General features: G+C 34.9%; 2 protein-coding genes across 10 annotated transcripts in view; one reads left to right on the top strand and one right to left on the bottom strand.

Annotated features, from left to right (window-relative positions):
* Nucleotides 1-22,320, top strand: part of LOC123533360 (unconventional myosin-Ic-like) — a 73,887-nt gene that overhangs the window by 19,561 nt on the left and 32,006 nt on the right. For all 9 annotated transcript variants that reach the window (XM_053520077.1, XM_053520073.1, XM_053520075.1 and 6 more), the window contains 5 exons: nucleotides 2,557-2,738; nucleotides 3,660-3,775; nucleotides 19,701-19,899; nucleotides 20,454-20,534; nucleotides 20,904-21,083. In XM_053520077.1, coding sequence (XP_053376052.1) covers nucleotides 2,613-2,738; nucleotides 3,660-3,775; nucleotides 19,701-19,899; nucleotides 20,454-20,534; nucleotides 20,904-21,083 — 702 coding nt within the window. In that variant the 5' untranslated portion in view covers nucleotides 2,557-2,612. The remainder of the gene's footprint in view (nucleotides 1-2,556; nucleotides 2,739-3,659; nucleotides 3,776-19,700; nucleotides 19,900-20,453; nucleotides 20,535-20,903; nucleotides 21,084-22,320) is intronic.
* LOC123542462 (E3 SUMO-protein ligase KIAA1586-like) lies at nucleotides 14,074-16,414 on the bottom strand. The gene is made up of 2 exons (XM_045328351.2): nucleotides 14,626-16,414; nucleotides 14,074-14,240 (listed from the first exon to the last, which is right to left on the bottom strand). Exon 1 carries the CDS (start codon nucleotides 15,772-15,774, stop codon nucleotides 14,686-14,688), a length of 1,089 nt encoding a protein of 362 aa, XP_045184286.2. The 5' UTR covers nucleotides 15,775-16,414; the 3' UTR covers nucleotides 14,074-14,240; nucleotides 14,626-14,685.

The raw sequence follows: 22,320 nt of genomic DNA, 5'->3' as shown, positions 1-22,320 counted from the left end.
TTCAGTTAAACTAAATTTCAATAGTTTGTTTAAATATTTGGAGAGCCATGCACATACATTTTTGAAGTTTGTGTTTGCCACTGTAGTGCGTCCTTGTATATCAATACTGAATTTTTACGTAGAATTTTACAAAATTTAGAGAAATAAGCAAAAAATAAAAACTGAAAAGTAAATTCCATAGAAATTATGGTATTGAAATTATGGTGTCGGAATGGGACAAGATAATGATGTTAATCTAATGCAATCTGGAAATGTTTTGCAAAATTATTTGCATTTTATTTCAGAAATGCTGACAATGCAAAATATCTGAAATATCACATACTTTCAGTATAAATATTTAACATAAGTATATTATATGACCTGTGATAGAAATGTTGACATGATTATAATCATAAGGGCACATTTTTATATATAAGGCCACTATAAATTAATGTATGGAGTAATGGACTCAGCAAGTTATAGTAGTCGCAACTTGACCGCGATGGTTGACCTTAGGCTGATTATTCATATCGAGTATTTCATTGTAGAAATAAGGGGTGCTTAGGGTGGCCGTGTATATTTAAATGGAATGAATTTGTATACAGTGTTCTATGTACATACCTTTTCAATAATAGGTTGTGCCTCATTACGTATAATAATACAAAGGTCAACCATCGGGGTCAAGTTGCGTCCACTATACATTTTCTTCAGGATGGATATTGGTAATGCTAGGAGTAATTTGGGGACAAATGAAAATCCAGCAATAGATTTATAATGGCCTAATAAAGTTAATATAGGTGAAACTATAGGATTTATGATGTTAGTACAAAGTAAAGGTAACAAGGTATGAATTTAAATACAGCCGGATATGTTGTTGGGTGGGTTATCAGCAGAAAGCCGGATATGTTGTTGGGTGGGTTATCAGCAGAAAGCCGGATATGTTGTTGGGTGGGTTATCAGCGGAAATAGGGAAATAGGAGAAATGATAAAAAGCTGAAACTTAATGTATGTTAGTTTTTCATGGTTGATTATCGTTTTGGCAAAAATAGAGTTCTGTGTAATATAAAAACATAATATTTGAATACTATTTTATGATACCCTGTTTTATTAATAGTGAACACATGATATCTAATATTTTTTTATGTTAAAAGTTCTATTAAAGGGAGATAATAAAAAATATATAAAAAGATAAAACTGTGCAATTTTTTTTTGTCAGCTATATAAGTCGCAAAAGTTTTATACGAGATGTAAGGAAATTAATTTTTTTTTTTTTTTCATTAAGTTTCCTTCTTGTCCTTTGACAAATTGTCATGGAGAATAATCATTGTACAAGACTAATTAAGTCATTATAAAGTAATCAATGTTAAAAACTTTGTAGCATTTAGTTCACATAAATAATGAATTGTTGCATTAGCATTTCATTTACACATAAGTACAATATAGTCATTGGCTTTTGTTTAAAAATGTTTTTATTGATTTATTTGTTTATTTTGGTGTGAAGGAAGCAGGATGCAATCCAAAATCGTGCATTGCTGCATAAAATTCAATATAGATAATATAAAAATTATGAGAAAACTAAACTGTAAATAATTTTTATGCCCCTGGCATCTACTGATGCGGGAGGCATATAGTGATTGTCCTGTCCGTCCGTTCGTCTGTCATACGAGGTTAACCAAATGGGACCGTTTCGTCTAGCATCAATACCCCTTACTAGAATGACTTGATACTAATGCAGATGTAACCTGTGACCATTCTTCATCTTCAGACCTCACCTGACCTCAGTTTGACCTTGACCTTGACCTCATTTTGGACTTAGGTTGCTTTATATGGGCCATCTTTTGGTTAACCAAATGGGACCGTTTCGTCTAGCATCAATACCGCTTACAAGAATGAATTAATACTAATACAGATGTAACCTATGACCATTCCTCATCTTCAAACGTCACCTGACCTCAGTTTGACCTTGACCTCGTTTTGGACTTTAAGGTTGCTTTGTATCGACAAGGATGCCACCGGGGGCATCAAGCGTTTATTGAACGCAGCTCCTTGTTTTATATTTATCTTGCATCATGTGGATGTAGCTGGATACAAAAAGTTCCACAGCCATTGTCAATAACATTATAGGGTGTATTTGTGTACATCTAAAACATTATTTTAGAGCAATGGATTACTCTTGTTTCGTGCTAAAGATTGTACATTTTATTCAAATTTGTGTTTTCTTTATTTTCTGCACTTTAATATCAAGAGTAATTTCAAGATGAATTTCATTTCTTCTTTAGTTAACACATTCAAATATCTTGGCACAGGCTGAATAGCAAGGTGGCATGGCCTTTGCAAGACTTGGAGCTTTGCTCAAGGTTCAGTCGGTTGAAGTGTCACAGGAGACAAACTTCTTTGTCCTTATATTAGACTGTGGGGTCATTCATGTCCTGTTGACATGTCTAGCTCAAGAAAAAAGCAATTTTTATTTAAGGTTTAGCAGTAACTGTTAATGCCACAATAAAGTCTTGTCATTGATACTATATGGGACCGTAAATATTTGCTGAATAAATGTGTTGATAACCATTCTCTTTTCAGGACATGATGAATTTATAAGCAAGGCTTGAACTGAATACTGCGAATAATAGAACAGAATGGAAGATCATCTAAATAAACGTGACCACACGGGGGTCCAGGATTTTGTGCTGCTTGAGGATTACACTAACCCCAATGCTTTCATTGAAAATCTCAGGAAACGATTCCAAGAAGATCTTATCTATGTAAGTTTCTGACGTAAATGGCTTTCGTGCATCAACTGTTTTATGCTAGTATTTGAACTCTGAAGTTGCCAAACATAGTTTTTAGATGAAACACCCATTTTATTGAATTTATTTTGACAGCCATTGTGAGAAAAAAGAAAAGATACACAGGCAAAAAATAATGTCTGTAAAATGCAGCTGCATGCATAGCAGAGATCTGATGTTGGCACCAATTTAATGGCCCACTTTATTTTCAGAATTCATGTTATTTTACTTCAAATAACTTTAATCAAGAACCTGTTTTGTTTAGAAATGAGATAAATTAAGACATTAAAATGAGAAAGTTTTTACCTCTCGGGCTTAATTGTTTTAGATAAATAATACAAGTGCATTTTTAAAGTGGTAGAGCACTTGGTTATTTTAAGAAATCTGCCATCGGTGCCAAACTTATTGCAGTTCACTTTTAAGAAGGAAGTTTGTCATTTCTGGTACATGTCAGTATGTTTGATTAACATAAGAAAGTTTGTACTGAACATGAAATCAAGCTGCACTATTCAAATAAGACATTTCAGTTGAATTTAAAAGTTAGGATTAATTTGGTTTTAAACCCTTCTTACCTGGAAGTGCTTAACAATTGTCTCATTGCAGAATAAGTTTGTTTTATTGTAAATAACCCTTCTAAATGGTACACATCTAAATGGTACACATACTGTAAAATCATTTAATTTCGTCAGCATGAAATTTCATGGTTTTGGTCAAAATGGCAATTTTGTGGGGATATGAATTCGTGGATTTCAACTTTTGAACATGAAATCAATGGGAAATTAACTTGTTCATTGGGACTAAATTTCGTGGTTTGACTCAACCACGAAATCCACGAAAATTAGTCTCCCACGAATATTAGTGATTTCAGAGTATTCAATCTAAAATTGTTTGTTTCAGACCTATATCGGACCAGTGTTAGTTTCTGTAAACCCCTACCATGAACTTGACATCTATAATGCTGAGGTCATTAAAAGCTACAAGAATGTGAACTTCTATGAGTTACCTCCCCATGTGTGAGTATTACAGCCTTTTTGTCTCCTTAACCTTTAGCTACCTGCCAGCAAGTGATTCTAACTTTGTGACCTGCATGTCTGTGCAGGCTGATCATGATCTGCACTGTTCGCTATTCAGTCAGTAAAGTTTCAGAGAACACACCTTCGAAAAATAAATGATAGTGCCAAAGTTGAATGATGGACCAGTCCATTTTAGAAAGGTAAAGGTGCCACTGTTACCATACCCTTAAAACACTGTTAAGGCTATGACTACAGCATAAGTTAGGTTGTTCCAGGTTGTTGAAGTGGTCTTACATGTCTGATACATCCTTAAGTTTAGTTGGGTTCAAATTTATCTTTGTCCTTCACTTTGAAGAAAGCTTTATGAACTTCATTTTTCGCTCAACTATACGAAGTATGGAAAGCTGTCCTACTCTAACCGGCATCTGCATCGGGGTCCTTCCACGTCCGCACCTTGGTTAAAGTTTTGATGCACTTTTTTTTATACGCCCGTTTGAAAAATGGGACGTATTATGGGAACGCCCCTGGCGGGCGTGCGGGCGGCGTCCACAGACCTTGTTCGGAGCATATCTTCTACATGCATGGAGGGATTTTGATGAAACTTGGCACAGTTGTTCACCATCATGAGACGGAGTGTCATGCGCAAGAACCAGGTCCCAGGTCTAAAGTCAAGGTCACACTTAGAGGTCAAAGGTCAAATTCAAGAATGACTTTGTCCGGAGCATATCTTCTTCATGCATGGAAGGATTTTGATGAAAGTTGGCACAATTGTTCATCATCATGAGACGGAGTGTCATGCGCAAAAACCAGGTCCCTAGATCTTAAGGTCAAGGTCACACTTAGAGGCCAAAGAATACAAGAATGAAAAATTCAAGAATGACTTTGTCCGGAACATATCTTCTTCATGCATGGAAGGATTTTGATGTAGCTTGGCACAGTTGTTCACCATAATGAGAGGGAGTGTCATGCGCAAGAACCAGGTCCCTAGATCTAAGGTCAAGGTCACACTTAGAGGTCAAAGGATACAATAATGAAAACTTTGTCCGGAGCATATCTTCTTCATGCATGAAAGGACTTTGATGTAGCTTGGCACAATTGTTCACCATCATAAGACGGAGTGTCATGCGCAAGAACCAGGTCCCTAGGGGTAAGGTCACACTTAGAGGTCAAAGATACAAGAATGAAAACTTTGTCCGGAGCATTTCTTCTTCATGCATTGAGGGATTTTGATACAACTTGGCACAGTTGTTCACCATCATGAGACGGAGTGTCGTGCGCAGGAACCAGGTCCCTAGGTCTAAGGTCAAGGTCACACTTACAGGCCAAAGGTCAGATACAAGAATGACTTGTCCGGTGCAATTCTACTTCATGCATGGAGGGATTTTGATGTAACTTGGCACAATTGTACACCATCTTGAGACGAAGTGTAATGCACTGGTCCCTTCTTTTGAATTAATTCCCTTTGCTGTTACTATAAATAGCTTATATTCTAACTTTTTCGTTACAAGTCGTAGGGAAAAATCGAGACCACTTTTCTGTAGTACAACATGCATGTTACATCCAATTCTGAGTATCTCTACCTGGTAAGGATTTTTGTGTGGACTTGTAATTTTTTGGTTGGGGGGGAGGGGATTTTTTTTTTTTTTTTTTTTTTTTTCTCTTTAAAGATTAACTTCCCTTAGTTGTTACTATAAATAACTTACATTGTAATTTTTTTATAATTGACCGTAGGGAAAAACCAAGACCACTTTTCTGTGGTACAACATTGATGTTACTTTCAAATTTTGGGTGTATTTTAAGGTATCTTAACCTGGTAATGATTTTTTTTTTTTGTAGACTTAGAAAAATAAAAGAATTACAATAATTTCTAAAAAAAACAACATTGTAAACAACTAGAAAATTAAAATTCCATTTGCAAATACAGGTGCTAATGTAAAGAAATTTGCTGTGACGGGCGTATATTGTGACATTCTGGCACTCTTGTTATCTCTGTAATTGCTTGATGGATTTGTTTCAAACTTAAAATAGTTATTCCTCATCATCACCCACATCATATGGCACCAGTGTCATAACTCTCACACCAATATTTCATGAATTATCTCCCCCTTTTACTTAGAATTTCAGGTTAAAGTTTTGATGTACTTTCACTTTATCTCTGGATTTGATTCAAACTTAAAATAGTTGTTCCACCTTACCACCACCATCATATGACAAAAGGTCCATAACTCTTGCATCGATTTTTCATGAATTGTGCCCCACTTTTACTTAGTTAATTTTGATGCATTTTCGCTATATCTCTGTTATTACAGAGAGGATTTCATTCAAAATTGAAATAGTTGTTCAACATCATCACTCAAATCATATGATAAAAGGACCATAACTCTAGCAGCACCAGTATTTCATGAATAATCTCCCCTTTTTATGCCCCCGAAGGGAGGCATATAGTTTTTGAACCATCTGTCGGTCTGTCAGTCTGTCGTCTGTCGGTCTGTCCACATTTTTCGTGTCCGGTCCATATCTTTGTCATCAATGGATGGATTTTCAAATAACTTGGCATGAATGTGTACCACAATAAGACGACGTGTCATGCACAAGACCCAGGTCCGTAGCTCAAAGGTCAAGGTCACACTTAGACATTAAAGGATAGTGCATTGATGGGCGTGTCCGGTCCATATCTTTTTCATCGATGGATGGATTTTCAAATAACTTGGCATGAATATGTACCACAGTAAGACGACGTGTCGTGTGCAAGACCCAGGTCCGTAGCTCAAAGGTCAAGGTCACACTTAGACATTAAAGGATAGTGCATTGATGGGCGTGTCCGGTCCATATCTTTGTCATCGATGGATGGATTTTCAAATAACTTGGCATGAATGTGTACCACAGTAAGACGACGTGTTGCGCGCAAGACCCAGGTCCGTAGCTCAAAGGTCAAGGTCACACTTAGACGTTAAAGGTCATTTTTCATGATAGTGCATTGATGGGCGTGTCCGGTCCATATTTTTGTCATTCATGCATGGATTTTAAAATAACTATGCATGAATGTGTGACACAGTAAGACGACATGTCAAGCGCAAGACCCAGCTCTGTAGGTCAAAGGTCCTAAACTCTAACATCGGCCATAACTATTCATTTAAAGTGCCATCGGGGGCATGTGTCATCCTATGGAGACAGCTCTTGTTACTTAGAATGTTTAGGTTAAAGTTTTGGTGCACTTTCACTCTTTCTTAGTGATAACTAAATGGATTTGATAAATGTTCCACATCATCACTGACATCATATGACACAAGGTGCATCACTCTTGCACCAATATTTCATGAATTATGCCCCATTTTTGCCTAGAATTATACTCATTTAATGTTTTGGTACACTTTATCTTTATCTCTCTTATTACTGAAAATACTTTTGACACAGACTCAAGTTATTGTCCAATATCTTCATCTACATTTGAGTCATTAAACACTCCAATGACAGCTCCAGCTTCCTCAGATGTGCCCAGTTTCACTATCCAGCATTGAAATAGTCGAGTATGCAGTCTCGTGTGACAGCTATTGTTATCACATTCGACTCCACTTCCTTGGAGAATTCTGGTCCAGACACAGCCGCTATAGTGTCGCTTTGAGAGGAAAAATGAGAGGGAGGGCTTGTCTAGTAAAAACATCTGCAGGAATTTTGGTACAATCTAAAATTGAAAGTTAGTATATCTACTTATTACGTGATTGACTGGTGGGATTGAAATAAAGCCATTACATAAAATTGATAATACACTAGTGTAATTAAGCTTTGACGTCAAAGTCATTTAAAGTACAGGAGACGTTGGTCAAATTGACTTGTTTATAATTGTTAAAGAAAGTAGAATGTTTTATGTTTCGGCAGGAAAAGCTAATGTGATAAAAAGAATGTTACATTTGTGACTTGCCATATTGAATTTATTAAACTCGTTGAACAAAATTGATAAAATGCTCAGCAGAGTCTTGCATTTTATTATTTTTAATAAATTCAGTATGAAAAGACACCCCTGTAATATCCTCTATAACTTGTTTTAGTAGTTGGATGTCTAATTCCTTTTTTTAAAAATGCACAAAAATCATACAGGTAAATCAGAATTGGACAAGAAACAAATTGTTCGAAAACATATGCACCCTTACTGGAAACATTTTTAAAATATTTGAACACGAATTAAATTGTTGGAATTATTTTTAAATACCTGCAGCCTTTAGTTTTAAACAAAACTACATCTGGAATCCAGCATGCACAGGTAACATAATCATGGCATAAAAACTTTGGAAGTTTATCTACAAAGTTGCAATTTATGAAGAGAAATTGTGATAAATACAGAATTTAAGAACCAATGAAAAACCAAAGGCGTAGGATTTATGATTTCATAAAAAAATAGTTATGAAAAACAACATCTGTTGCAGGGAGAAAGAAGATTATTTATGCTGTTATTATTACAGTATCAGACATGAGAGACAGAACAAGTCTGTTAATCCTGTAATCTCTCCAATGTAGCAGGCTCAGTGTCCCTGATTTGCATTTCCATAATCTTCTTAGTAAAACAGAGCTCTAGGCTTTCTAAAGATAATACACTGACACTGTACTGTAATAAATTGATATTAAAAGTAAATTAAAAATGTCACATCTTATTTTCTTGTGCAGTCCATTGGTATTTAACACCTGTTTATTTAATTAATTAAACGTGATCCCACCATACTGTTAAATCATTAATGTTTATGGGGGTGGGGCATAATTTCATGGTTAAGTCAGTCATTAAAATAAACATGCACGCGCACACACACACCTTCCCATCCCCCTATCAAACAGTTTTAAAGAGGTTATAAAGAACTACTAGATAACCAGTTATGAGTATTAAAATGTTTTTAGGCTTTTTAATCAACTATAATTGGTGTTTCACTTGTGGAACACATAAAGTAGGATCCTGCTATATGTATACAAAAAAATTCACAAAACTTGACTTTAATATAGATGGTACATTATTTGGAGAATATATGCAGGGTTTTCAGTTAAATATCAACACTATAAAATTAATGTGTTTCCTATGGCAGCAAATACAACAAATACCCTTTCTGGTACAGAACTTTTATTGCTAGCAGAGCATTCAAGAGTTTTAGTTTGTTTTTTATCCATATTCTATCTGTCAGGATGTTGCAAATGTTACAAAAGAAATGCTTCTGAAAATAAAGTAGGGTTTGAAAAATTAATTTGCATGAGAAATCAAACATGATTTGTAACAGTTCTTTGTGTGGTAAAAAAACTAACCTACTCAAACCACAAAATGGTCGTAATAAAATATCATGTGAATAAATAGAGTTTGGTTGTTACTTTACTGAAATAAATGATGTCACATACCAGAATACAACAGTATCACTTCACTTGGTATAGATACTAAAAGTCAAGTAGTCACTTCTCAAATTTCTCCCCTGTATGTGTGTTTAAGTACCGTAATTAATGCAAAATGTCTCTGAATCATGTCTGTGTCATAATACAGATTGTTTAATTAAATCAACATGCAACAATGACTCCATAATACTTCAGGATGGTTGATATGATTTTTTTTAGAAGGTACATAAAATAAGAACTTGTGATACAAAAAAATCTATTTTAAGGCCACACCAAATTGATAAGTTGTTCATCGGATTTTTTTCTGAAAAATTTGAGGCGGCGAGCGAAAAAATAATTTAAATATTTTTTTTGGTTTTTGAGAAAATCAGGAGCGAGCGAAGAGCGAAGAAATATATTTGTCTTTATTTGGCTCTCGACTGACTAATAAAAACCTTAAAATAGAATGTATAGCCCTTTTAAATTAAAAAGTAAGTCCCCAGGGATTGAGAAAATCTAACCCGCAGACGCACAACGAAGCGAACTCGTGAAAAAAGGTAATAACATTGTCATACAGTACACTGTAATCAAATATCGAATCGAATATTTACTGCTATGAAAATGTAGCATTCTTAGCTGACTTTACAAAGTTTTTGATACATCAAATATCTGTGAGTGTTGCTAGATCTATTAAAGCTTCTGATTTGAAACTTAGAACAGTTATTTACTGTCAAAGTCTACACCAGGAGAAACAATACTCTTAAGTCTGAATCTAGACAGAGTTATGCCCCTTTTTAACATAGAATATTTTCAATTAAGTTTTATATAATGACCAATAGCTCTGTACTTTAAATAGCTTCTGACTATTATGCCCCTTTCACTGGCAAAGCTCTGATTTAGAAAAGTCGAGCATGATGTCTTATGTACAGCTCTTTTTTTCTAACTTTAAACTTTCATAACATATTAAATTTGTTGAAACAAAGTCTCAATTAAAGTCTGAAATGGAGATTAACGTGCATTAACATTAGTCTACTAAATGATTGGAAAATTTGAAAATCAAAACTGTCCTGAAAACAACTCGTAATGTAAATTCCTTACCCCACCAACTTTCGTATGCAAATGCTGATCATTTGGACAGGAAAAAACAGAAAACAGATAAGTGACATGCATCAATAAGTATTTACCCTTACCAAAATAATGTAGATTGATGTTATCAAACACATTAGTATGTTTTTCTTCATCCAGTTTTCAATAAAATAAATCGATTTTTGTAGTACGTAATTTGGTAAACATTTGAAGAAAATGGCGTAACTGCATAAAGGGGAAATAACTTTAATGCAACTAAATATAAGTATTATGATTTATTATAGACGATGTATGCGTAGTATGTATTTATTTTGATTAAAATCCATTTGAGAACAATCTGGGACTGGAAGTATAAGCATTTATACACTTTTACGTCCGTAAAAAGATGCGCACCAAAAAATTTTGGATTGATTTTTTTCAATGGGGCGAGCGCAAGCCAAAAACAAAAAAAAATATTTTTTTTGTGTTTCTGAAAATATACGAGCGGCAAATCCGATGAACAACTTTTTAATTTGGTGAGGCCTAAGCTTCATTATGCATAACATTTTATGTTAACCTTTAGCCTGTTGGTGGCAAGAGATTCTGCCTTTGCATCCAGTGCAGACCAAGATCAGCCTGCACATCCTTTCAGTCTGGTCTTGTTCTGCACTGATCAGTGACTGGGAAAGAATTTTTGTCTATGGGACAATGTCTCGTCATACATAAAAAGTTATGAGACATTTGAAAATTTTATGTGACATTCGGAAATTTCTATGAGACAGTTGTGACTTGTGTTCTAGGAAACAGTATCTTTGCAGATTAAAGTACCTCTTACACGTGATAGTAACTTAACACTGTGACAGCTTAACAGCTTTATTTTCAATCATTTATGAATTTCAAAACAATGGCAAATTAACATTTAATACTTTTCAGACTTGAGTGTCCAGTGTCCATCATTTAAAAAATCAACACCAAAGAATTTTTCACCTAAACAGTTTACAGTAAATATCCATACAAATTCAGAGTACATTCTGCTTGTTTATTAAGTAAAATTATTTTTGTTGAAGATTTTTCTCTTTACTTCACTTTAACTGCATACAATTTTCTAGCCTTGAAACTTTTCCAACTTGTCAACACTTTCTCTTGATCAACTGTACTACCACTCTTGTAATATAAGCGTACTCTGATAAGATGATCAAGGTGTTCCGATGTCAGATTTGCCCTGGATTTTGTCAGAGTTTTGTTCTGTTGACTGAATGTTCTTTCACAATCTGCAGTATGAAGGGGCAAGATCATGGCAATCTGGGCCAGCTTGATGAGTTCATACAGGTCCTCTTTATGATAGACAGTCAAGAGCTGCCATAACTCTACAAATCTGTCCACTGGGTATTTCATGGATCTAACTATGTCCTTAGCCTTGTCCCACTGAGCTCTAACAACTTTCTTTTCAACAACTGGAAGTGAGACTATATCTTTGTATGTCTGAAAATAAAAATAAGTCATGTTGTAAGAAATGATCTACAACTGAACATTTGATTTCCAGTCCACAGAAACTGTTATTTGGATCCATGCAGTTCATGATGGGCCAATATAAATAGTTTTCTTCCTTGGAGATCTGATTAAAACACAAACAAACATTGGTTGCAGAAAAAAGGAGCTTTACTAAACTCAGTGAAGGGAGACTGCCATTATTTTGAATGTTTCTACATTTACAATTGGGCTACTTTGGCATTTCAAAACTTGTGTGGATACTGTTTGCTGTTAATAGAAAAAAACTTAGTTTTAAAAAAACATAGACATAGTTTACAATTATTACCCACATACACCTCAGCTATAGAACAATATATATAAGCTACTCTGTGCAAAACTCTTTTTTTTATTTAGTTGAGCTGCTTTTGCAAGCAGCAACCACTAAAGATTCAGTAATATCAGGATCACTTGTCGGAAATAAAATAAATTGTACAACAGTATTTGTTCTGTTGGTGCTTTTTTGCCAGTCAACTATCATGAAATAATTAGTAATGTACAATGAATACCTTTTCTAGAGATGGTACCTAAAAAATTCAAATTCATCTTTATAGGTTTTTTTCAGAGTGAAATGATAGCTAAGTGCACCAATTTTCTAAATATATTTATGGGTTTCCTCTTCTCCATGTCAAAAATAGAAATATTTGATATCTAAAAAATGACTTTCTTAAAATATCTGAAGCAAAATGGACAACTCTTCTATTGACTGTTTTTCAAAGATTTTAGGACTTCCCCAATTATAGTCTATATCAAAAGCTCCCACAGCTAAATAAATTCAATAGAGTATAAGGTAAGTTTACTCTACTTTCAACATTTTGAAAGAGCCTATACTGAACTTCCTTTTGTCTTTTAATAAAGTCAAATTCCAAGACTAGCCAAGAGTCTAAAACGCTTGAAAAAATTCTGAGTGAAAGAGAATGACATGCTCTTTATTATAAGCTTACCAAAACCACACCAAAAATGTACCTTAAAGAAGTTATTAAAGATTTTATATATGTAAACAAACCCCTAAACCATTTTACCATCAATATTTTCCACTCATGAATGCACTCAATTCAGGTGATAACTGTTGATATATTTGTAAATGAGAGGTCCCAACAAAAACCGTTTTTCAAGTAGTAAACAGTATAAGTTTTAAATTAATGTTGATATCTGAAATTATCCGAATACTTTGTTTTCAACAATAAATAAAACACCTTTTAGTTTGTTTACGGTAGTTGACCTGTAACGAAAATCATCAAATAGAGTAATCTCCATATGCTTTTTCAGCATTTATTCGTTTTTGCAAGGAAAGCAAATGATCTGCTAGCTCCCCCCAGAGAATGTTTAAATTGAGAGTTGCTTAAAATACATTACATAGAGTCATTACCTGTCAGCTACCTTAACATGTAGTAATTACAACCACTACCTTAAAACAATGTAATTATATTTGACGACAATGAATTTTTGTGTTACCAATTTAACTTGTTTTGTTATTTCTCATTGTTGGATATATATACATTTTACATTTTGATATATAAATGTTGTGTAAACCAATGTATCACCACTGAGAACAATAAATAAAGAACTTTGGCTAAAAGATCAAAACTTAATAACGTTTCTTAATGTCGTTAATTTTCTTCAAAGGAATATATGCATTCTTCTATATAATTTTCATGCATTACTAAACTTTCTATCAGGGCCTCACTACAACTTACAAAATAACTGTCAGTGCAAGTCATGAGAAAAGGGTGCGTATTGTATATTTAATACAAAGGGATTTAAACAAATGTAGGTCATATTTTGTCTGCCTGATAAGTTGTTTGAAAAAGGACCTATCTGATTTTTCTTTCACTTTTGATCAATGTTTAATGTTGGCTTCAGTTCATTGATCAATTTAGAGTTGTCCCCCTTTGATTTATTTGGGTAGGTACCATCTCTACATACTAGCAGTAGTCTCAAAATTGTGTCTCACTTTCCAGGAAGTTTTAGCGTTTTAGACTCTTGGCTAGTCTTGGAATTTGACTTTATTAAAAGACAAAAGGAAGTTCAGTATAGGCTCTTTCAAAATGTTGAAAGTAGAGTAAACTTACCTTATACTCTATTGAATTTATTTAGCTGTGGGAGCTTTTGATATAGACTATAATTGGGGAAGTCCTAAAATCTTTGAAAAACGGTCAATAGAAGAGTTGTCCATTTTGCTTCAGATATTTTGAGAAAGTCATTTTTTAGATATCAAATATTTCTATTTTTGACATGGAGAAGAGGAAACCCATAAATATATTTAGAAAATTGGTGCACTTAGCTATCATTTCACTCTGAAAAAAACCTATAAAGATGAATTTGAATTTTTTAGGTACCATCTCTATGGTATGTCCATCAGTAAGTATGTGATGTATATAAAATCTACCGTGGCCATTTTCTTCAGGAGCCCTTTTGATTTTGAATCTTTTGCAGCCTCACGTTGGTGGAGGTATGACATCAAAGGATCTATTGTTCTGTATATTGCTTCCACAGCCTGATAAACTGAGAGCCACCTTACAGCATGTATTTCCTTGAAAATGAAAGATCATCGGTCATGTAAACAGGTTTAATCATACATAAATACAGTTACAAGAAATCACTAAGCCTGTAAGTAACTTTCAGATAATCAATATCATTAAAATGATAATGATTATCTGAAAGTTACTGACAGGCTAGGAGATTTCTTGTAACTGTATTTATGTATGAAATTTGATATACTGTGATTAAACATTTCAGAAATTAGTACACAATGATAATTTATTTACTGAAAATTAGGTTAACTTACTCTTAAATGCTAATAATTATTATGTACTTCTTGACTATTTTTTTAAAACAATAACATTACTGATAATACATAATAAACTACATTATAAGTTCTACAAAGTTTATTTATTAAAATAACTTAAATACAGTACCTTATACTTAAGTGTAGGACTCTCAAGGATCTCTTGTAGTTTATGTAGCTCTTGCTCCTTTCAGCTAGACTGACTGAAGTAATAGTACAATGATGTGAGCCATTGCTGGTAGCATTTGATAGCTGGTACTAGATCAGCTGCCTGGCTTGTACATAAAGCCAAATGGTGGGCCATACAGTGGATGTGGATAAGGTGGGGCTGTTTCTGAAGTAATATACCCTTGACACCTTTATTTCCTCCAGACATCACACTCGCACCATCTGATCCAAACCGTATTAGTCTGTCAACACTAATATCACGTCTTTGCATTTCTTGCAAGATCACAGTTGCTAGACCTATTCCAGTACCATCTTCATACTCGTGGTCACTTAAAAATACAGTTTCTGGTTCTGATGTTGTACCATTCACAATACGAGCATTCGAAGTAATTCTTTTTTTATTAGCAAGGTCAGTGCTCTCATCAGCTAGGACTGTTATGTATGGTGATTGGGCTAATTTCACATTTATTTCATTGTCTATAACACAACTGATAGCTCCAAGTATTTCTGTACTTGTATAATAATTTTCATAATTTACATGTTTATTTAACCTCAGTGGTTCCAGGTCAGGCACATCCAGTTCTCGAAAAAGCTCAAATATGCTCTCAAACTTATTTAATGGAATGTTTTCCTGTGCTAACCATAATACTGTTTTTATACACTTCAAAACAGCTTTATCTTCTAAAGAGTGTGATTGCTGGACTGCCTGCTGAAATTCAGTAGCAAGTTTTGGGGCCTCAGTTGCGTTAATATGGTCAGAAAGTGCTTCATGTCTTGTCATTGATGTGGTTTTATACACAGCGCAACCAGTTACAAAATTGTTTTTCTTCTTGTTATCAACACATGGCTCACAGTATAATACACCATCAGATTCATATAGCCAAGGCCAGAGTTTGAACCAATTAGATTGAATTTTTCTATTGTTTTTTGAAGTAGAGGCAGTTGCTTCAGGCTCTGACTGACTATACTTTTTGTGATCAACCTCGGTCTCTGATTGACTGTCAAACGAAGTGTCATTTTTTGGTACCTCGTTATTGTTGACATCCTTTTGCAAAAATGGTAACTTCTGTTGACCTTTAATGGGCAACAATTTTCTCTTTCTGGAGGTCATACTTGAAAACTGGCATAAAACGAAGACTAGAAAGAAAGATATTCTACCAAAACAAACGTTTTTCAATACCGGAAGCGCTTTCACTTCGCGCACAAGTTACATCCCTTTACCTTAGATTCGTACTCAAAAATATTCGAAATTTCATCCTTTCGCGTTTTTATGCGACGCAGGGCGCACCAGCGCTTAAACTCGTGAGACATTTTTCATTTTTATGTGACTATGGCGCATGGGTTTCCCAGTCACTGCTGATGCTATTCAGTCAGTAAATTTTTTAGTGAACACCCCTTGGAAAAATAAGTGGTACTGTCCAAATTGAATGATGGACCAGTCGATTTCCGAAATTTAGCAGGCTAAAAGAGTGGTAATGCAAGCTTACATGGATCAAAAAGCTGTAGTTTTAATGTTCTACATGAACTAAAACAACCAAGGCTGTAAAGGGAGATAATAACTGTCAAAGCATTTATTTATAGTTCCTGTTGTGTTCCTAAACAAAATTTGTATTACTCACACTAGATACAAATGTATGAGATATACTGTACCAGAAAACATGAAATAAGGGAAAATAAATACTATTTATGTTCAATCAAGCAGTCTTTGTTATGAAAGGTTAAAAAGTGCATTTCCTCTAAATTAAACAACATAAAAGGGAGAGTTTATAAATGCTCACTTTGTTAGTTATTTTTATTATTTTGTTACATTTGAGTCATTTGTTTGAATTGTATTACTTGCGCATTTTGCATACTCATGCTTACTATTAACTAATATTTCAAGTTCATCCACTTTATCATGCATTATTAGTATGGTACACAATAAAATATGTAAAACAGAAAAAATTCCTCAAAATCAGCCAGTTTGAGGAAAGCACCTATTTTTATGTCTTTGACGCTTTTTAGCTCAACTTTCTCTGACGCTTTTTAGCTCAACTTTTCGAAGAAAAAGTAGAGCTATTGGCAATCGCCTAAAGTTTTTGATAAAGTCAAATTTCTCTGTTACTATCAAAGCTTTTGAAACTTGAAATAGTTATTTACTATCAAAGTCTACACCAGGAGAAAAAATCCCATAACTCTGATTTGAATTTTGACAGAGTTATGCCCCTTTTTAATTTAGATTCTTTTGTTAAAGTTTTATATAATGTCCAATATCTCTGTTACTTTCAAAGCTATTGACTTGAAACTTCAAATAGTTTTTTACTATCAGAAGGCATCACCAGAAGTAATAATCCCCATAACTCTGATTTGAATTTTGACAAGAGTTATGCCCCTTTTACTGGCGAAGCTCTAATTCAGAGTCAAGCACTGAGAAAAGTCGAGCGAGCTGTCTTACGGACAGCTCTTGTTATTTTATTAAAAGCTGTCAAGTAATATGGAAATTATGAGCAAAAATGTTTGCCACCCTGTTCATTGTTAACTCACTTTATCTTCGCAAAGAAGCAGAGTGCATTTACTGAAGTGCTTGCTGGAAAATAAGACAACTTGATTTCAGACTTTTTGGTTAAGGCAGACAAATAAAATAACCTGTCTGTGAGATAAGAAATGGTCTTTGTTTACTGGGGGTTTTGCATAGTAAATTCACCTTATTATACGCTTGTCTCTGAAAGAGCGGGGCGTATTATGTGAACACCCGTGGTGGGCGGGCGTGAGGTCGGCGTCCAAAGCATGTCAACTCTCTTTAAAGTCGAAGTTTTCATCTGATCTTCACCAAACTTGCTGACAATGTTTGTGTGCATAATATCTTGGCCAAGTTTGATAACCACCCAAATCGCCCCAGTTTTCATCCGATCTTCACCAAACTTGCTGACATTATTTGTGGGCATAATTGAGTTTGATGATGGGCGTATTTTGTGACAGTCTGGCACTCTTGTTCAGGGATGGATCTTACTTTCTATATTAAAATTTAATAACTAAGTCAATATATTTAGTATGACCTTAAACCACATTACCTTAAACCCTAGACTGGCTCCCGCCCCTATGTTTGTTCTTATTTACATATATATGTTTATTCATTAAGAGGGAAGTAACTCCAGCAGGTTGTTTCTACATTGACATTTTTTATTGCCCCTGGCTCCGAACATAGGTATGGTTCAGCCATCAGATAAAATGAGCTATTTTAGAGGCTTAAGATTTTCTTATTTTGCTTGCAATATTTATATACAAAAATAATCATGCAGCCAGGGAGCCAGGCTACTTGAACCCACACATTCACAAAGCAAGGGAAAGAGTTGCAATATTTACTGTTTCCTTATATAGTAAGAAAACAGGTAATATAAGGGCCTCAAAGACAGTCTCAGTGGTTGAGGTCACTGGCTTCAAATCACTTGCCCCTCACCTATGTGGGTTCAGAACCTCACTTGTGGTGTAGAATTATTCACGTGCAGGCTTATGGAAGGTCATGGTTCTGCCCAGGTGACTGCCCATGTCTGAAAATATCTCCATCTTGAAAATCGATCTGGAAGAATCATTATGACCTAAATTGTGTCGATCTAAACCCAACAAAAAGAAAAGAAAAAAATATGTAAAACAATTATGTGCTGCAAATCGGAGGATGGGCCCAATTTTTAGCTTGACCATTGGAAGAATAAGGAGGACTGTTTCACTTGCTCAAGCATCCTCCCTGTGCTGGTTAAATTTTTATGCCTCCGGCATCTACTGATGCGGGAGGCATATAGTGATTGTCCTGTCCGTTCGTTCGTTATATCTTCTTCATTAATATGTAAGATATTCAGTTGACACTTGCTGTACTTGCTCACAGTGACAATGTTCAGTAGTGTGACAAGTTTTGTAACTTTGCCTTTAATATTTCAAGAATCATGCCTTTAGATATTAGAATAGAATTTGCCTGAGGACTGTCATATTCTTGAAGGCCATTAGGCATCTACTTTTTCTTCCAAGAATAGGTCCTGATTTTGACTGAGCTGGCTGAACCAATCAGAAGTTGTGTTGCTTTTGGCCAAGTTGATTAACCAATCAAATTTAAGGCATCTGATATTAGCCTGGAAAAGTCTGTGTTGGCCGAGATTAAGCAAAATATTGCTTTGTCCTCTTATGACTTCAGCAATTAGTATTTTTAAAACATATTGCTTTAGATATTGCTTAGTTAATTAGTACTAATTGATAATACAGCTTTTACATTATCTTCAATTTTTTTGATTTCAGTATGTGTTAGGGATAGTATTAGAGATCAAAATCATTACATCATTATACTTATCGATAATGTGAGGTACTATTTTTAATGCCTGTTCATAAATGCGACATTGTGGTACTATAAATTGATAGTGTAGTTTGAATACCAGTAATTGCAGAATTAATTTATACCTCAGTCCACTGCTTTCATCTGGGAATATATTCATTTCCATCAGTATATTAGATTTGTAAACCCAATCCATTAACAAACAAATGCAAACCTGTTTTTCTGATTGATGTTAAAAGGTCAGAAAATTCCCTGCAGTTTCTGCTGGAATTTTTTGCCTTACATTGTCTGTTTTAGCAAGTTCCATTGAAAATCAATATTTCTAATTTGTGTGGAGAAATTATATATTACGTAATTATAGCAGATTTATATGGCACCTTTTTCATGATAAACACATTCAAATGTGCCTTACATACAGAGGCAGTCACTTATCCTCTACCAGTACAGACACAGAGCGATCTGACCAGAGGGACGTAGAAAGAGGAAGTCCCCAGAACAGAGAAAGAGAAATATTTTAGATACAGGCATGTCCTGCTAACTTGACCTAGCTCTTTCTAAATAGAGAGCCTTGTTCTTAAGCATGTTCAGTGTATAGCACTGATGCAAGCAAAGTTGTCTTTCCTGGGTAAAACCAGTACAGGCTTTGTAGTAGGGCAGGAGACACTCTCTGTATCTGTGAGTGAAAATGTCTTTTTGAAGATTATCAATTTATAGATATCATTTTATCTTTTGTTTTACAGATTTGCCATTGCGGATGCCTCCTACCGTTCCATGCGAGGCGAGAATAGGGACCAGTGTATCCTGATCTCCGGAGAGAGTGGTGCTGGAAAGACAGAAGCATCAAAGAAAGTCCTTCACTACATTGCAGCTAGCAATAAAGATACCAAAGATGTTGAACGTGTGAAAGATAGACTGCTTGAGTCAAACCCTCTCCTTGAGGTAAGGCCACCAGTCAGGGTAGAAATTATCCTCTGGGAAATAAAAGTATTTCTCCATAAAAACAAAGATGTATAAAATGAAAAAACTAGATTTGAAACACTCAGTAAAGTCTCGCTAAATCTCATGGTAACCAAAGGAGATTTTATGAAGTAAAATGCAAATTCATAAGTGTCTGATAAGTTTTTCATGGTAATACCTGATTTCAGAAGAAAATGACTGGTAAGGATTCTGCTGTATACTGTATAATTGGATATTTTCGCCAGGCAAAAAGTCGGCAAATTGTCAATGCCAGATGTTTTGCAAGTAGAAATGTTCGCAAAATGCCAAAAACTGAAATTCCAAAGCGAAGTTTGTTTGTCTTTGCTTGATTATAATGACAAGCCCTGGTGAATGTGGAAATTTACGCTGGCTAATATTTTTTACGAATTTCTTGACTGTGTAATTTGTGAATATTTCAAAGTTGTGAACTTTTCCACTTATACAGTAATATTTTGTGATTAAAAAAAAATTCAGTATGCAAGTTCCAAGTGATATTACGTCCAATTTTCTTTTAGGCTTTTGGAAATGCCAAAACCACCAGAAATGATAATTCCAGTAGATTTGGGAAGTACATGGACATTCAGTTTGATTATAAGGTAAGCAAAAAGTTACAAAGTAAAAGACATTGCTGATAGATTGTATGGGCTGTCTTCACACCAGTTTTTAATGGTTTGCAAACTTTGTTCTATAAGATGTGTTGAGATAGTGCAGTTACATCAAAAGTCAAAGTAAACAATGATATTTGACAGTAACCCCAGTAATATTCACAAAGGTATATGTAGATGTACCCAACTTACTTACCTAGAACTGTTGGTTCAAAGTCATGTTATGTTTTATGTTCTCTATATTTGCTCCCAATACCTTTGACAGAGTTCTGTAAATTTTAACATCATCCGTAGTTTTTTCATTTAAAGTACTACATAAAAGATTTGGTCTTGTCTGGACATTGATAATTGATATTGCAGGGTGCCCCTGTTGGTGGTCACATTTTGAACTACTTGTTAGAGAAGTCTCGGGTAATACATCAGGCTAGAGGAGAGAGAAATTTCCATATCTTCTATCAGATGTTGGTTGGAGCCTCACCCATTATGCTGAAACATTTGAAATTATCTTCTGAACCAGATAAATACTTCTACCTGAACCAGGTAAGTCTTGTGTCTCCATGGGGCCTCTAGCCAAAAGGTTACACTTGCTTTTCTATACTAATCACTTAGCTGTACTGTTTTAGCCATTCTTGAAATTTGTGTATGGTAGCCATGAAACTGCCTTGTTTTAAGTTTGGAGGTTCTACCCAGGTGCTAGCCCATGCCTGAAATAATACCTGAGAAGATCATGGGGTTGTCCTCTATCATGTCACCATAGAAACAGAGCTGCTTCTTCTTTAATACAAACATGGCAAAATTGATTTTTAGCTCACCTGTCACAAAGTGACAAGGTGAGCTTTTGTGATCACGCGGTGTCCGTCGTCCGTGCGTGCGTCCGTAAACTTTTGCTCACAAATTTTTCATGGGATCTTTATGAAAGTTGGTCAGAATGTTCATCTTGATGATATCTAGGTCAAGTTCGAAACTGGGTCACGTGCCTTCAAAAACTAGGTCAGTAGGTCTAAAAATAGAAAAACCTTGTGACCTCTCTAGAGGCCATATATTTCACAAGATCTTCATGAAACTTGGTCAGAATGTTCACCTTGATGATATCTAGGTCAAGTTCGAAACTGGGTCAGGTGCCATCAAAAACTAGGTCAGTAGGTCTAAAAATTGAAAAACCTTGTGACCTCTCTAGAGGCCACATATTTCACAAGATCTTCATGAAAATTGGTCAGAACGTTCACCTTGATGATATCTAGGTCAAGTTTGAAACTGGGTCACGTGACATCAAAAACTAGATCAGTAGGTCTAAAAATAGAAAAACCTTGTGACCTCTCTAAAGGCCACATTTTTTATGGGATCTGTATGAAAGTTGGTCTGAATGTTCATCTTGATGATATCTAGGTCAAGTTCGAAACTGGGTCACGTGCGGTTAAAAACTAGGTCAGTAGGTCTAAAAATAGAAAAACTTTGTGACCTCTCTAGAGGCCATATATTTCATGAGATCTTCATGAAAATTGGTCAGAATGTTCACCTTGATGATATCTAGGTCAAGTTCGAAAGTGGGTCACGTGCCTTCAAAAACTAGGTCAGTAGGTCAAATAATAGAAAAACCTTGTGACCTTTCTAGAGGCCATATTTTTCATGGGATCTGTATGAAAGTTGGTCTGAATGTTCATCTTGATGATATCTAGGTCAGTTTCGAAAGTGGGTCACGTGCCTTCAAAAACTAGGTCAGCAGGTCAAATAATAGAAAAACCTTGTGACCTCTCTAAAGGCCATATTTTTCATGGGA

This window comes from Mercenaria mercenaria, chromosome 12 (assembly GCF_021730395.1).
Source record: "Mercenaria mercenaria strain notata chromosome 12, MADL_Memer_1, whole genome shotgun sequence".
Lineage (NCBI taxonomy): Eukaryota > Metazoa > Mollusca > Bivalvia > Venerida > Veneridae > Mercenaria > Mercenaria mercenaria.
Note: the sequence above shows the minus strand (reverse complement) of the source record. Positions and strands in the feature narration are given on the sequence as shown.

What these genes read in the sequence shown, in the direction of transcription:
- LOC123542462 (XM_045328351.2), bottom strand. Translation starts at nt 15,774, where the DNA reads ATGACCTCCAGAAAGAGAAAATTGTTGCCCATTAAAGGTCAACAGAAG.